A 17,132-nucleotide genomic window follows, 5' to 3' on the forward strand; every position below is an offset into this window, starting at 1 on the left:
CATACCCCTTGAGCCACAGTACCACTTCTGATTTTCTAGTGGTTAATGGGAGATAAGAGGCTCACTTTCTTTAATGCCCAGGCTGGCTTTAAACCTCCATCCTCAGATCCTAGCCTCTTGAGTAGCTAGGAGTACAGGTGTGAGCCACCGCGCCCGGCTCTAAGCATCTATTTAATATCTAAACATCTTAATTTCGTATTCTCAAGACTATAGCATAGACCATGAAAAACAATGGTGATACTTATTATGAAGATTGCCTTTGCAATCAAAGAAAAAGTAACACTTAACAATAATAATAAAAGGCCTTGCACTTTTGAAACCAATCATAGTTAAAAGAACTATACAGTACTGTGTAGTTACAACAGTATATTTTCCCAGTGTACTAGAAGTTCAAATGATTCCTACAAGTGTTGGTGATAAAACAAGAAATGTGGTTAATGCCATTAAAATTAGTGATGCTGGGGCCAGGAGTTTAATGCCTTAGTGGTAGAGTACTTGCCTAGCATGCACAAAGACCTAGGTTCCATTCCTCAGTACTACCTACATAGAAAAGCCAAAAATGGTATAGTGGTTCAAGTGGCAGAGCACTAGCCTTGAGGAAAAAGCCCAAGGACCGTGCTCAGGCCCTGAGTTCAAGCCCCAGGTCTGGCCAAAAAAAAAAAAAAAATTAGTGATTAGTGATGCTTGGCTAATACCGCCAATATATGCATCAGGAGTTACAACTTCTGTATAAATTAGCTTACATATTTTTTTCTTCATCTGATTTTGGTTTTAAGTACTATGAACATATTGTTCCACAAATGTCAGATTCCTAACAATCTCATATAAATTGGAAAACAGAGCTGGAAATGTGGCTTAATAGTAGAGTGTTTACCTACTACGCTCGGTTTGATTCCTCAGTACCACATAAAGAAAAAAAGTCAGAAACGGTGCTGTGGCTCAAGTGGTAGAGCCCTATCCTTAAGCATAGGGAGGTTCAGAGACAGAACCCATGCCCCAAGGGAGGGAGGGAGGGAAGGAGGGAGGGAAGGAAGGAAGGGAGGGATGGAGGGAGGGAAATAGTGTCATAAAATCAACAGAATACACGGTGCTTCTTAGCTGGAAGAACAGCCATGTAACACTTCCTTATGAAACTGTTAACTCCCCCATACAACTATTTGTAGTTTGGTTTTTTTTTAAAGACTTTAGACAAGTACTTGCAAATACTAAAAAAAAAAAAAAAAAGGCATATTTGGCAATGAATACCTAAAATTACATGATAAAAAATTAACCAAACAGCTATATAAATGTCTAAATTCAGGCTGTTCTCAATTATCTGTTTAATCTACTTAATCATATATCTTTGAAATTATGCCAAGTTTCTAAATTTAAGCTTACCTATAAATGGAATAGTCTTCCTGCAGAGTACAGAAAATTTTCAATTTATTTTCCCAAGTCTACCTAGAAAATTGTTTGTTGCTTGTGACTGAGAACATTCATCTCTACTTTTTTCTCAAATTTGTATTAATCTTTTCAATGACATATAACCTTCAATATTTAGGGCCTAGAGGCTGGGAATGTGGCTTAGTGGAAGAGTGCTTGCCTAGTACGCAGCAAGCCCTGGGTTCCATTCCCCAGTGCCATGTAATCAAAACAAAACAAATTCTGAAGTTGTGCTGTGGTTCAAGTGGCAGAGTGCTAGCTTTGTGCAAAAGAATCTCAGGGACAGTGCCCAGGCCCTGATAATGTCCAATTCAATCACCAGGAATGGTTAAAAAATAAAAAATAAAAAAAGTTTTAGGAAATAAAGCACTGTAAGACAACTACATAAAATTATAATTCTCACCTTCTCGAAATCTGTCTGTTTAGCCGGGTATAGTGTCTCACGCCTGGAATACTAGCTACTCAGGAGGCTAATATTTGAGGATCACGGTTCGAAGCCAGCCTAGACACTTAAAAAGTCTGTGAGACTCTTACCTCCAGAAAACCAGAAGTGGCGCTGTGGCTCAAGGAATAGAGCGGTAGCCTTGAGCTGAAGAGCTCAAGGACAACATCCAGGCCCATAGTTCAAGTCTTTTCAAATATGTAATTTAAAGTGTTCCTACTTCTCTTAAAAAAAAAAAAAAAAAAAAAAAAAAAAAAAAAAAAAAAAAGGTGGTTGGGAGTTTGGCCTAGTGGTAGAGTACTTGCCTAGCATGCAAGAAACCTGGGTTTGATTCCTGAGTACCACATACTTAGAAAAGCCAGGAGTGGTGCTGTAGCTCAAATGGCAGAGCACTAGCCTTGAGGAAAAAGACCAAGGACAGTGCTCAGGCCCCAAGTTCAAGCCCTAGAATTAGAAAAAAAAAAAGTTATTTGGAGTCAGGAGAGTAGCCTAGTGGTAGAGTGTTTACCTACCATGCACAAAGCCCTGGGTTCAATTCCTTGGTACCACATACACAGAAAAAGCCAGAAGTGGCACTGTGTCTCAAGTGGCAGAGCACTAGCCTTGAGGACAGTGCCCAAGCCCTGAGTTCAAGACCCAGGACTGGCAAAAAAAAGAAGTTATTTGTACAAAATATTTTCAGGTCCCCAAATCCTAGAGATTTTAAAACTAGAGTAGCCACAATTAAGATAAGCAGTTAACAGTTTCCAAAGGTGCTCTTAAGTATACATGGGGAAAAAAATACTTCATTCTAGACTCAAAACTAACCAATAAAAGACAGGCTTTCCATGCAAGGATTTAAGAAGACTGGTAGTGTTCCTACAGCTTGAATTCAGGACTTAGGTGTTGTCCCTGAGTTTTGGTTTTTTTCCCCTTAAGGCTGGCCATCTATCACTTTTGAGCCGTGGCTCCATTTCTAGCTTTATTTTTTTTGGGGGGGGGGTTAATTGGAGGTAAGAGTTTCAGGGACTTTGAACTCCAATCTTCAGACCTCAACCTCCTGAGTACCTAGGATTGCAGCCATGAGCTACTGATGACCAGTTTAAAGCAAAATGTTTTAATGAAACAAATATGTCAGGTATCTTTGTCAAGAATTAACAACACAGTTAAGTCAGGTTAAAAGGAACTCTTATCTATAAATATTTAGTTGTTTCTTTTTTAAAATAATTTTTTGTCCCAAGACAATATAATAAAAAGATGTCATTTGATTCAGAAGTCAGTAAGGTGGAGACAAGATAGGCATAGTTGAGATAGGTTGAGTTCGTGGTGATAGCTGTTGAAGTTAATGTACTGAATGATGAGAATGTGATCTGATGACAGTCAGCTCTGGCATGTGCTAGGAAAGGCCTTTTTAAAACACAGCTATCAGACAAACATCAAGAGAAGTCCCCTTAAGTCATTTTCCCAACCAAGTATTACTAGTGGGTTACCTTTCATCCCCCCCACCCCCCTAGTCCCAGGGCTTGAACTCAGGACCTGAGTGCTGTCCTTGGGCTTTTCTCAAGACTAGAGCTCTACCACTTGATCCACACAGCACCACTTCCGGCTTTGTCTATGTATGTGGTACCGAGGAATCAAACCCAGGTTTTCGTGCATGCAAGGCAAGCACTCTATGAGGCCAAACGCTCAGCCTAGACTATCTTGATCAAATAATTCCAAATAAATTCTTTTGTGTTGCTGTGGGTATGTGCCTGTTACAGGGCTTGAACTCAGAACGTAAGACAGTCTTTTAGCTTCTTCACTCAAGCTGTTCTCTATTATTTGAGCCATATCTCCCTTTCTCAGCTTTTTGATGGTTAAATGGAGATGAGATCTCACAGACTTTCCAGCCTAGCCTGGTTTCCAATCTCAATCCTCGGATCTCAGCCTCCTGAATAACTAGGATTACACTTACAAGTCAAGGGGCAGCCCAGCCTGATTAAATTAATTCTTCTGAGTAACAAATGTAAAGGGTTTTCCTCCCCTGCTGTATCAAGGAACCAAAGAACCTAACTGACAAGCAAATCTCTACAGAGAAGTACATCACAGGATTAACCAAAATACTAAAAAATTCCAAGTCAATAAACTTTTATATAAACTTTAAAGGAGATTTTTTTGAAATAGGGTAATGAAGTAATAAATATGTCACCTACCTTCCACAGTGGACACTTGAACAAGTCAAACAGACCCAGGGGCTTTTGTTGGACCTGCACACTAATAAAAAGAAAACATAAAAAACAATATAGTAATTATATCATGTTATTTCTTGTTTCTCCCCTAGCCTGTAATATATATCCTATGAAAAATCACAAACATTTTGTCCACTTCGGTGCACTGAAATCATCAATCCCACCTTTGTGAATGCACTTACACAAAATGGCTGGCTGCCTAAAGTTAAGATTGAAAAGAATTGGAATGCATGAACTGGTGACTGAATTCAAATGGTTTTTACCACAAATTAAGCACACATATTTTCCCTTTTATTTCTTACTCTCCTTTATCTCTGTCTCCAACAAGTCAATGATTTAAAAAAAATCCTTTGATGGAAAAATGGATTAAGTCTAGTCTTTTAATCATATATCTTTGTCATTCAGGTCACATCTCTACAAATAACTCCTGCTTATTTGGCAAGAAGCATAACCTAAGGTTACAACCAAAAATAAGCCTAGTTTTCTAAATGTTATATATTTATGCAACTGAGGATTATAATTGAGGGGGTGGGGCGAAGGGGAGAGAGGTACTTGAATTTAAGCAGGGAAGGAGTGAGCAGGCAGTCAAGAATTCATTGCAGGAGGCATGAGCCACTGCTCACCTAACCCTGGCTATCCAGGAGGCTGAGATCTGAGGATTGCATTTCAAAGCCAGCCCAGGCAATAAAGATCATTGAGACCCTTATCTCCAATTAATCACTAGAAAAATGGGAAGTGGGGCTGAGACTCCAGTGGTAGGCCGAGTTCAAGCCCCATGACCCACCAAAACAACAACAACAACAACAACAAAAAACAACCTATGTCATTATACATCGTGTATAATAAGCAGACACTTATATATTATAGAACAAGAATTACTATCTGGTACACATTACCTGAAATACCACTGTCTGTATCATAGCTACTCTCCCATGTGGCTACTGAGCAGTAAGAATGTGTTCAATCTGAGTTAATGTGTGTCACAGGATTAAAATATATAACAGATTTTGAAAATACAAAATATAAACTATCTTGGCAGTAGCATCTATATGAGTATGTGTTGACAAACTTACCCAATCAAAAACCTTTAATACACTCAAAACAACTATGAAAGCCAGGCACGGTGGCTCACGCCTGTAATCCTAGCTATTCAGGAGGCTGAGATCTGAGGATCACGGTTCAAAGCCAGCCCAGGCACTAAAGAACTAGAAAATAGAAGTGGGGCTGTGGATCAAGGGGCAGGGCAGTCTTGAGCTGAAGAGCTCAGAGACAATGCCCAGGCCCAGAGTTGACCTCCCACAACCAACAACAACAAAGTCTCAGACTTTCCTGCCCAGGCTGGCCTCGAACTACATTTCTCAAGGATCACAGCCTCCTGAGTAGCTAGGATTACAGGGGTAAGCCACCAGCACCTGGTTCTTTTTATACTTTAAATATTACATGCTAATACCAGAGAGGCGAAAAGGATGGACACTTATTAAAGTTCAAAATGCTAAATGTGGTAACGAGTAAGAAGACTTCAATACAGCTAATTACACTTCCTGGGACATCACAGGAACAGTGGTTTTCTCAGGGTCACGCCTGATCATAGCACAGTCATGAGTCTGAGCTTTCACTCTGATTATAAAATTTCCTCAAACCATGGTGCACTCTCTTCCAACAAATCTCTCCATCTTTTTTTTTTGGATGCTGATCTCAGTCTTTGCCTCTCAAACCCTGGACATCTTAGACCAGAGGTTGAGACCCACAGGCTCCTTTCTTTCCTTCTCATTTCCCGTCATCCCTGCTCTCACCTTGGTGTCATCTCTTGACATCAACAGGATGTTTCCTGTGTGTAGAGAGAACAGAGAGCCTTGACCACCTCCTGAACTACTACCACTCTCCAGAAGGTGAGCGCTGCAACACAAGCTGGGGAAAGGAAGGGGAGTCAGGAGCCTCAGCCTTTACTAAAGCCTATCTTACCTCTAGTCGTCTTCCTAAAGTTGAAAGCTTCAACCTTCCTGGAAACCAGGGCTCAGGCAGAGGGAGACACTACCATTCATGTCAATGAGGAAGCTACTTGAGAGATTAACTGGACAGAAAATTAGAGAATGCTGTGTTTATAGGGGCTTACAGGTAAAGTCTCTTCTGTATTTTATATCCTTTGAAATTATGAGGGGAGTGAGGGAGGAAGACTTAAGTTAGAAAAAGGGAGCAAGGAGGTGGGAGTTTTGCCTTGTGGTAGAATGCTTGCCTAGCATGCACGAAGACCAGGGTTCAATTCCTCGGTGCCACATACATAGAAGTGGTACTGTGGCTCGAGTGGTAGAGCTCGAGAAAACCCAAGGACGGTGATCAGGCCCTGAGTTCAAGCCCCAGGACTGGAGAGAGAGGGAGGGAGGGAGGGGGGAGAGGGGAAAGGAAGGAAGGAAGGAAGGAAGGAAGGAAGGAAGGAAGGAAGGAAGGAAGGAAGGAAGGAAGGGGAGAAAGAAGGGAGGGAGAAAGGGAAAGGGTAGGGGAGTGGAGGGAAAGGGTAGGGGAATGGAAGGGGAAGGAAGGAAAGGGAGGAAAAGTAAGGGAAGGGAGAGGAAGGGGGGAAGGGAGAGGAAGGGAGAGGAAGGAAGGGAAGGGAGAGGAGGGGAGGGGAAGGGAGAGGAGGGGAGGGAAGGGGAGGGAAGAAGGAGAAAAGGGAAGCAGGAGCTAAGCCATAATGTACTCCAGAAAAAAAAAATTATCAAGCTACACTAAATAATTGCCAACGGTGACAAAGCAGTGGAGAGCAGCCAGTGGTGCTGTCTCATGTCCCTTCCCCCATAGGGCTGTTTGCTAAGTCTGTGGGTCCTGGGCTTCAGAGAACAGGGCAATAGGACAGTTCTCATACAAAACAACTGCAGGCAGCCAAGGACAGAGGAGTGAGCCAAGGAAGCCCTTGGGAGACTAAGCAGAGGTCCAAACCTGGGCACCAAATTCAAAATGCTCCCAACAGCAGGTAGAGACTCAAGGCTAAAACTCCAGGGCAAGGCGGAGAAGACAATTACTAGGCAAAGCTTATCTAGCCCGTCTTTCTGCTTTGCCCTACTGAATAAGAAAACCTTTCCACTCTCCTCCCAGCAGCTTTTATCTATGTTTTTCATTCCAAGCTGGCAATCGAACTCTCTTGAATCTCAAGAAAGAATCATGAGAGGCCAAGTGCTGGTGGCTCACACCTGTAATCCTAGCTACTCAGGAGGTTCAGATCTGAGGATCGTGATTCAAAGCCAGCCTGGGCACAAAAGTCCATGAAACCTCCAATTAGCTACTAGACAACCATAAGTGGTGCTTTGGCCCAAGTGGTAGAGTGCTAGCCTTGAGCTGAAGAGCTCGGAAACAGTACCCAGGCCTGGAGTTCAAGCCCCATGACCAATCAAAAAAAAAAAAAAAAAAAAAGAGGGGCCAGGAGCATAGCCTAGTGGTAGAGTGCTTGCCTGGCATGCACAAAGACTTGGGATAGATTCCTTGGTACCACATACACGGAAAAAGCCAGAAGTGGCACTGTGGCTCAAGTGGCAGAATGCTAGCCTTGAGCAAAAAGTGTCCAAGGACAGTACCCAAGCCCTGAGTTCAAGCCCCAGGATTTGGGGAGAAAAAATCATGAGATAAGTAAACTGTTTACTGGTAAAATCTCGGTTACAACACTGATAATAACTATTTTCCCTTTTGCTTAAATTGCTCTGTAGTAGATTCAAGATGACCACAACCTATCATTCCTTTATTCTGTGACCCTAACCTAACAGTGAATTCTAGAGCCTGTTTCTTCTGTGTCAAGTAGGACACTTCATCTCCATCTCACATGACAAGCACCCAGTAACTGAGCCCAGAAAACTGAAAAGCATCTAGTGAATACTAGTTCCTTTCTCCTAAAAACTGCAGTAAGAGGTAGATAGTGACTGCCACGGTGGCTAATATTATATACACTGCAGTATGTCGTGGTAAGTTTTCCAGAAATTTTCTTTATCATACACTCATTAGTTAACAGAAAAATTCCAAGCACATGTCAAATTAAAGCCAGCAAAAGCATCCCTCAGAAGCTCCTTCATTTGACCTAAAATTAAACCATAGGCAAAACATCAAATGAAACAAAATGCTCCATTTTATTGCAAAATTGACACTACTATGATACAATGTAATACCAGAATCATTAGACTGTTTATATCTAATGTAAAATGCTATTGCAAGGTATGAAATGCATTTCAGAAGCATGAGTTCACAGATAAGAGGTTTAACTATCCAAATAAAACATAAAGAAAGGGCTGGGAATTTGGCTTAGTGGTAGAGTGCTTGCCTAGCATGCACAAAGTCCTGGGTTCCATTCTCCGGTATTACATGCATAGAAAAAGCCAGAAGTAGTACTGTGGCTCAAGTAGTAGAGCTCTAGCCTTGAAAAAGTCCAAAGACAGTGCTCAGGCCCTGAGTTCAAGCCCCAGAACTGGCAAAAAAATAATAATGAAACCCATCAAACTCAAGAGGTTTCCAACCATGCTAAACCTGGTTCACAAGGGTTCTAAGGTCATAATGTGACTATTCTATATTCCAATATCCAACAGAATGGAGTTCAAAGTCATAAAAATATAGCCTAGGAGCCCGGTGCAATAGCTCATACCTATAATACTAGCTACTCAGGAGGCTGAGATCTGAGGATCAAAGTTCAAAGCCAGCCCAGGCACAAAAGGACCAGAGACTCTCATCTCCAATTAACCTCTACAAAATGGAAATGGGGCTTGGCTCCAGGGTAGGGCAGCAGTAGCCTTGAGCTGAAGAGCTCAGAGACAGCGCCCAGGCTAAATTCAAACCCCATGACCCAGGAAAGGAAGGAAGGAAGGAAGGAAGGAAGGAAGGAAGGAAGGAAGGAAGGAAGGAAGGAAGGAAGGAAGGAAGGAAGGAAGGAAAAAAATATATATATATATAATATATATATAGCCTAGGGCTGGGAGTTTGGCCTAGTGGTAGAGTGCTTGCCTAACATGCACGAAGATCGGGGTTCGATTCCTCAGTACCACATACATAGAAAAATGCCAAAACTGGTGCTGAGGCTCAAGTCGGAAGCTCTAGCCGTGAGAAACCCCATGGACAGTGCTCAGGCCCTGAGTACAAGGCCAAGGACTGGAAAAAAAAAATAGCTTAACTTCTTTTGTTTTATCAAAGAAGTGAATAGGAATGATTTCAAGTAGCAACAGATTTAAGATATAGCTGCCAGATTATTTTTATGAGCCAGTAGGTTTTAATTTCTACCCTAAATAATTATTCCTTATCTACCTTACTATCTGGTTCTAAGGAACATTGTCCTTAAGAGGGCATTCTAAGGATATTCTGAGACTCTAGTCCACCTTCTCAACTTTTCCTTGTGAGAAGAAAGCAGGCACGGAAATGGATTAACAATCTCTGTGGGGTTCACAAGACAGTGGAAGAGGCTTTTCAGGGCCAGAAGTGATCTGCTGGCTCCAACCACTGCTTCTTTTGAGGGGATCATTTGCCTCAACTGCATTTAATCCATCTGTAGTCCTTTTGGAGTAAAGCTATGTAGCCAGTCTCTCACAAGGTTATTTATCAATGTAGCCACCATGTACTTGCTGGAATAAAGACCAGGGGCCATCCATCACCTGAGAGCATATGTGTGAGCCTAAGATATCATTCCTCCAAGCATCTGCAGCTCAAAAATCATCCATCTCTGAGATCTATTAGAGAAGCATTAAAGGCTTCATTCCTATCCTCTGTAGAACTGTTTCATCCACCACCGTTCTATAATCCCGAGAAAGAGGCAGTAAGCAGTCAAAATGACAGAAGCTGATGGAAATTGAGTGAGAAGTTCCAGAAATATCTGGGTCTGAGTGCTCAGGTGGTAAAATGGCATTGTAAGTATGTGTAACCAACAGCTGGCAGCTGAAAATGAACCTTGACCCAAAGCATACCATTTGGATATTAGTTGACTATGTTCCCAAGGCCACTTCCAGCTCTCTGAGTGCAAGGTTTCCACACAGAAAAACAATTACGATGAAGTCTTTCACTTCAACAGCCTTGAATACATTGGTAAGGCCACAGAAGATGAGAAAATACGGACAAGTAGATCAAGAGTTTCGAGTATTATAATAAACATCACTTACACACTACTACATACACAATTAAAAAGTTAAATGTTCATTCATCTCCAAAGATACACAATACAAAAGCATATTTATCTAGGAGTGTCAACTATAGCATTATTTGTAATTGCAAACTATTGGAAACAACCTAAATGCCCACACACAGGAGACTGGCTGAAATCTGCCAGGGCATACCAAATGGAGAACACTATATAAAGTTATTTCTGAAAATAATAATGAGGGAAATTTCTACAAGCATGAAGTACTTACTATCTGGGATACAATGCTAAATGGGGAAAACAGTAAAGTACAACTAATATATTTAACTTGCTTTTGTATACATGTATGTGGTAGCAGGGTTTGAACCTAGAAACTTATACTTGCTAGGGAGGCACTCTTACTGCTGTACCTCAAACTTGTATTCTGAGTATTTTTAAGATAGTATCCCGTCTCCTGTCTAGGTGCAGGCAAAGACCACACACAATCTGCCTATATTAGGTGGGTTTTTTTTTGGGGGGGGGAGCAGTCCCAGGGATAATACCCAGGCCTAGAAACAAAAAAAAAAAAGGAATCACTCATGGATATTACACTATAGGGTAAAAGTATGATACAAGAGACAATCTCCAAAAAAATTATTTCTGAATAATAAAGGAGACAAACACTAGTTTTACAGTGGTTAGCCTAGCAAGTATTATCAAAATTAAATCACCAAAAACAAGACAAACTAACATCATACACCTCTTGATATCCTGTCCTAAGAAGGCCCAACATTACTCAAGTAGTAGCCCTTCAAAATTAAATACAAATCACAATAAAAAAAACTTGAACTGAGTTTTTTAAATCAGTTTAAAATTAAGCTGGGCCTGATGATTCACACCTGTAATCATAATTACTTTCAAGTGGAAAATTGAGAGGATAATCAGTTTCAGTGCAGCCTGAGAAGAGATAGGGAGAACCCCACCTCAACCAGCCAATAAAAAGCTGAGTATGACAGCATATGTCAGTCATCCCAGCAGAAAGGGTAAACAGGAGGATCAAGGTCCATGCAAGTCCAGGCAAGCAAAAGCCCTCCAAGTTTTGTTTTGTTTGTCGTCATGGGGCTTGAACTCTAGGCACTGTCCCTGAGCTCTTCAGCTCGAGGCTTGTGCTCTGCCAATACCCTCAGATCTCAGCCTCCTGGGTAGATGGGACTACAGGCGTGAGCCACTGGGACCCAGCTAAAACCTCTAGTTTTTTGGGTGTTTTTGGTTTTGTTTTCTGTAAGTAGTGGGGCTAGAACTCTGGGTCCGGGAGCTGTCTCTTCATTGCTCAAGCACCCTACCACTTTGTTACTCAGTGTGGTAGAATGCTAGCAACAGCACTACTTCTGCTTCCAAGTTTGTTGTTGTTTTGTTTTGTTTTTGTCACCATGGGAATTGAACTCTGGGCCTGTGAGCTATCCCAGAGCTCTTCAGCTCAAGGCTACTGCCCTACCCCTGAGCCACAGTGCCACTTCCAGTTTTCTGGTGATTAACTGGAGATTAAGAGTCTCATGGATCTTTTAGTACTGGGGCTGGCTTTGAACCATGATCCACAGAGCTCAGCCTCCTGAGTAGCTAGGAGTACAAGTGTGAGCCACCCTGCCTGGCTTCTGCCTCTAAATTTTAAACCTCAGTACAGGAAGGAGGGGAGAGGAAGGGAAAGAGGGAGAGAGAAAAGGAAAGGGAGAGGGAAGGGGGAGAGAGGGGGAGGGGCAGAGAGAGAGGGAGAGGAGGAAGGAATTATTTCAGATAAAAGATTAAAATAGAAACAGTTGAATGTAGCACACAATTGTGGATTAGATCCAAGGTAGTGTGAGAAAAGCTCAAACAGAAAAGGGGAAATGTCGGGCACCACTGGCTCATACCTGGAATACTGGCTACTGAAGAGGCGGAGATCTGAGGATTGTAGTTCAAAGCCAGCCTGGGCAGCAGGCTACACCAGTACCTAGCTGGAAAACCTTTTTTTCTTTTTGCCAGTCCTGGGGCTCAAACTCAGGCCTGGGGCGGTATCCCTGAGAGTCTTTTGTTCTACCACTTGAGCTACAGAGCCACTTCCACCTTTTTCTGTTTATGTGGTGCTGAGGAATCAAACCCAGTGCTTCATGCATAGTAGGCAAGCACACTACCACAAAGCCACATTCCCAGCCTGTAAAATCATTTTAACAACTGGCAAATCTAGGTAAAGATAATATGAAATCTCAGCTGAATACAGTACCTCACACCTATAATCCTCCTAGCTATGCAGGAGGCTAAAATCAGAGGATCAAAATTCAAAGCTATCCCAGGCAGGAAATTCCATGAGACTTTTTTTTTTTCCCAGTTAACCACCAGAAAAGTAAAGTGGAGCTGTAGCTCAAGTGGTAGAGGGCTAGGTTCAGAGACAGTGTCCAAGCCCTAGGATTGGCAAAAAAAAAAAAAAAAAATATATATATATATATATATATATATACACACACACACACATACATACACACAAAGAGACTATGGAAATGCACACAATTCTTAGCAATGTTTCTTTATGGAATGATAAGCTGAGCACCAATGGCTCACACCTATAATCCTAGCTACTCACGAGGCTGACATCTGATGGTGGCTCACCCAGGCAGGAAAGTCCTGAGACTCTCCAATTAACCACCAAAAACTGGAAGTGGCACTGTGGCTCAAAGAGATACAGTGCCAGCTTTGGGTGGAAAAGCTCAGGAACAACACCCAGGCCCTGAGTTCAAGCCCTACCACCTACCAAAAAAAAAAAAAGGAAAGAATTACATAAAAAGCAAAAGTTTTTGTTAAGGCTAAAAAGCAAGGGAAGAGATTGAATTGTCAACATCTGAGTCAAAGAATCTATACACCTGGTACTAACTTCCCTTTACTAACTAATGATGAAAAATACTGCAACAAAAAGCACTGCAAAATATTAACTGCTCTTGTAACTGTTTCTTTGGCTGCATATCCAAAGCTGGGTTTGGGATTTAGCTTCTCAAACAAAGCCTTGTTCTCTCACTACACTATCTTGTTCAGTTCAGAGAAGGCAAGTATGAACTTAGATTTGTGCAAAACTTCGCTTCTGTAGTTCATCTCTAATGAGATCCATTTCTGTTCCACAGCTTGATGCCATACCTCCAGCCCTTTTGTTTAGGTTGATTTTTTTATGTAGAGCCTCACAGGGTGTTTTCTTTTTGTTGTTGTTGTTGTTGTTTTGGAATTTTTGCCTAAATAGAATCACAGTCTCATTGCCACCATTCTCAGCCTCCTTGCTGAGCTAGGGGTCTCACTAAATCTACTTTCTATGTAGCTGAGATTAGTCACTAGCCCAAGACTTTCAAATCTATTTTTAAAATGTGCTATTATAGAGGAGATATACAGAGGAGTTGCATTTACATGTGTCAGGTAATGAACACATTTATTTTCCTACAGGGTCATCTGTTCCCTCGTTCTCTCCCATCTCCACCCACCTGTTGTACAGTTCACTGTCATCAATGCCCAGTGCCCTCCATTGCTGTACTTTCTCACCCCTTTTCCTTGGATTTTATACCCTCCCCCACCCCCACCAGATATGTATATCCAGATCCATTTTTCAACGCAACACAGGACTTTGTGCGAGCTAAGCAAGCGCTCTACCACTGCACTCTGAGCTACATCCACAATCCTGACTTTTTTTTGTCTGTCATGGGGCTTTAACTGAGGGTCTTACACACTGTCCCTGTGCTCTTTCGTTCAAGACTAGCACTCTACCACTTTAAGCCACAGCATCACTTTTGGTTTTCAGGTGATTAACTGGAGAAAAGAGTGTCACAGACTTTTCTGCCTCGGCTGGCTTTGAATCACCATCCTCAGATTTCAGGCTCTTGCATAGCTGGGATTATAGATGAGAGACACCAGCACCCAGCCCTAAGATTCAATTCTAACAGGGCAAACTGGATTTACAATGACATACATTTTTAATAGACACAAAACTAAACATCCCTAAAAACCCACTAAACTGAATATAAAGTGATAAAGTAAACACAGACTAGGGAGATAAAGAGAACAGGTGAGGTAAAAGACCTCAGAAGTGTGACAAAGTCTGAGAACAGCAATCTCAGGAGCATAAAGGGAGTGCAGCTCAAGTGCCAACTAGAAGAATTCAGATGGGAACAAGTTATGAACTTGGGGACAGAGCAGGCAGAGAGGGTAGGGACAGAACTACACACAAGGAGTCCAAGAACCATGAGGACAACTGAGAAAGGGGCATCCTTTACTCTCAAGTTTCAACCTAAATGGCCAATTAGAAAGCACCAGGAAGACTGGGAAACTAAATGGAGCTTCATACAGACATCCCAGTGTCTCCCTGCAGAGAAAGCTGCCAAGCTCCCACCCCAAGAGAAGCCCTGTAGACAAGCCCTTCCCATTGACAGAGTTCTATAGCGTTTCCTTCTGAAAAGGAGACACTAACAAAGACATCAAACAACCTTCTGAGGTGGGGGGGGAGGGGAGGGAAGAAGGAGGGGGATGGGAAATGGAGAGGGGAGGAAGAGGAGGAGAAAGGGCAAAAAGGAAAGGAGAGAGATGGTAGGGAGAGAGGAAAGGGTGGCTTGGAGATAGACCACCTACTTGCCTAACATCCACAAAGTCCTGGGTTCTATCTCCAACACTGAAGAAAGGAAAGCTAAAAAAAACCTGGAGAAAATTAAAAAAATATATATATATATATATATATATATGTATATATGGGCCGCGAGTTTAGCCTAGTGGTAGAATGCTTGCTTAGTATGCACGAAGACGAAGACCAGGGTTCAATCCCTTGGTACCGCATACATAGGAAAAAAAAGAAAGCCGGAAGTGGTGCTGAAGCTCAAATGGTAGAGCTCTAGCCTTGAGAAAGTCCAAGGACAGTGCTCAGGCCCTGAGCTCAAGCCCAGAACTGGCCAAAAAAAAAAAAAAAAATATATATATATATATATATATATATATATATGAAACAAGACAAAAACTCAAACTCTAAAACCTAGATATATAAGAGAATATACAAAAAAAAAAAAAGGCGGGGGGGGGCGATCATTTAATAGGAATGGTCAGAAAAAGAAGTGGTGCAGCACTAACCTTGAAAAAGCTCAAGAACAGTGCCCAGGCCCTGAATTCAAGCCCCAGGCCTGGGGGGAGAAGGGGAGACCATAAAATCTATTACAAGGCATAAAAATTAGAATGGTTCATCACTTAGGGCCAGGCAGCTGCTGAATTCCCTAGACTTTGAAGCTAATTTGCAGAGCTAATAGCATGTGTCCTCTACTAGTAAATGTAATCTCAAAACTAGCCAAAATCTGTCAACTATATATTACCAGATCCAGATACCCAGGGAGCCAGAAGGGAGGGCATCTGGTCCTGTGGACTTCACACACACAGGCAAATTCTGGCCCACAAGGCTGGTTCTTCTGGTAGCTCACATGTTTTACTCTATTTTTAAATGTATTTTTGAAATCTGTTTTTAATATTAAATAGAAGCAACATATAGAAATATGTGAAAACAGCATAATCTCTAAATGTGCTAATAAACGAATTGCTATTCCTTCTATTACAAACTCAAACTTGTTCAGACCTATTTTAATCAAAAACATCCATTATCTGCTCTATAATCCATTATCTGCTCTATCAATCTTTAGATCAAACACTGGAACTCAATTCCTATATAAGGATTGGGGGGGGAAGAGATCAAAACCACCAAAGTCAAAGCAGATTATGCTAAAACAGAGCAAAATTAGGAAACTCAAGATGCAAAGAGCTACAGAAAATATTACAAGTTTACATTGTTTCAAAAATAACCTTCTCTATGAAGCTAATTACAGAGCACAGAAACACAAAAACCAAGAACCAACCACTTATGCAAAATTCTGACATCTAATAATCCCATTTATTTAATTACAGTAAAATCTGATCAATCCAATCTTTTTTCCCACAATCCAAGCCACAAACTGCAGGGATACTTCATCATAAAAATAGATCAAATCATAAAAGTAAACACCACAAGACTATTACTTTGAAACAAGTGAAAAGTTCTTGTGTCTCCATTAAAGACACACTATAAGAAAATAAAGAGGCCAGGAGCGTGGCCTAATGGTAGAATGCTCGCCTAGCATGCATAAAGCCCTGGGTTCAATTCCTCCATACCACATACACAGAAAAAGCCAAAAGTGGTGCTGTGGCTAAAGTGGTAGAGCTCTAGCTTTGAGAAAGCCTAAGGACAGTGCTCGACCCCAAGCACTGACCAAAAAAAAAAAAAAGGAAAGAAAGAAAAATAACAGGTTGTAAACCACTCACAATCAGACTTTCCTCAGAAAATAGGTTTAATATCTGTACTGTGCAATGATTTTTAGTGTCTTAAGGTTACACAATGAAAGTTAACATTAAAACACAGAGTGGAAAAATATATCTCATACTTACATTTACTGCTGGGCTGGGAAATTTTTTTTAAAGATTTTCTCTTTATTGCCATTTTCATTTTATTTTTTTTCCAGTCTTGAACTCAGGGTCTGGGCACTGTCCCTGAACTTCTTTTGTTCAGGGCTATTACTCTACCACTTGAGTCACAGCACCATCTCCAGCTTTTTCTGTGTTTGTGATGCTGAGGCTTCATGCATGCTAGGCAAGCACTAACACTAAACCACATTCCTAGTCCGGAAATTTTATTCTTTTCAAGTGAAGAAGAAACAGAAAGGAAGCCAGGAGTTTGGCCTAGTGGTAGAGTGCTTGCCTAGCATGCACAAAGTCCTGGGTTCCATTCTTGGGTATCACATACATAGAAAAGCCAGAAGTGGGGGGAGGGGGGGTGGGGGGGAGGATAAAGGGTACCAAGACATGTGAAAGGGTATCAATGTATGTGAATTAATGCACCTTCTATATGGCAAATATCATGTAACCCTTTTATTAATTACAATAAAAATATATTAAAAAAAAAGAAAGAAGCCAGAAGTGG

At 41.4% G+C, this 17,132-nt stretch overlaps 1 protein-coding gene across 4 annotated transcripts in view; it reads right to left on the minus strand.

The window, feature by feature from the left end:
* The window catches only part of Usp3 (ubiquitin specific peptidase 3), a 93,135-nt gene that overhangs the window by 53,950 nt on the left and 22,053 nt on the right, over positions 1–17,132 (minus strand). For 3 of the 4 annotated variants that reach the window (XM_090358227.1, XM_090358229.1, XM_090358228.1), the window contains exon 2: positions 4,036–4,096. In XM_090358227.1, coding sequence (XP_090214353.1) covers positions 4,036–4,096 — 61 coding nt within the window. The remainder of the gene's footprint in view (positions 1–4,035; positions 4,097–17,132) is intronic. The other variant, XM_090358230.1, reaches the window with a different exon arrangement.

Source organism: Megascapheus bottae, chromosome 25 (assembly GCF_031878675.1).
Source record: "Megascapheus bottae isolate mThoBot1 chromosome 25, mThoBot2.hap1, whole genome shotgun sequence".
NCBI classification, from domain to species: Eukaryota; Metazoa; Chordata; class Mammalia; order Rodentia; family Geomyidae; genus Megascapheus; species Megascapheus bottae.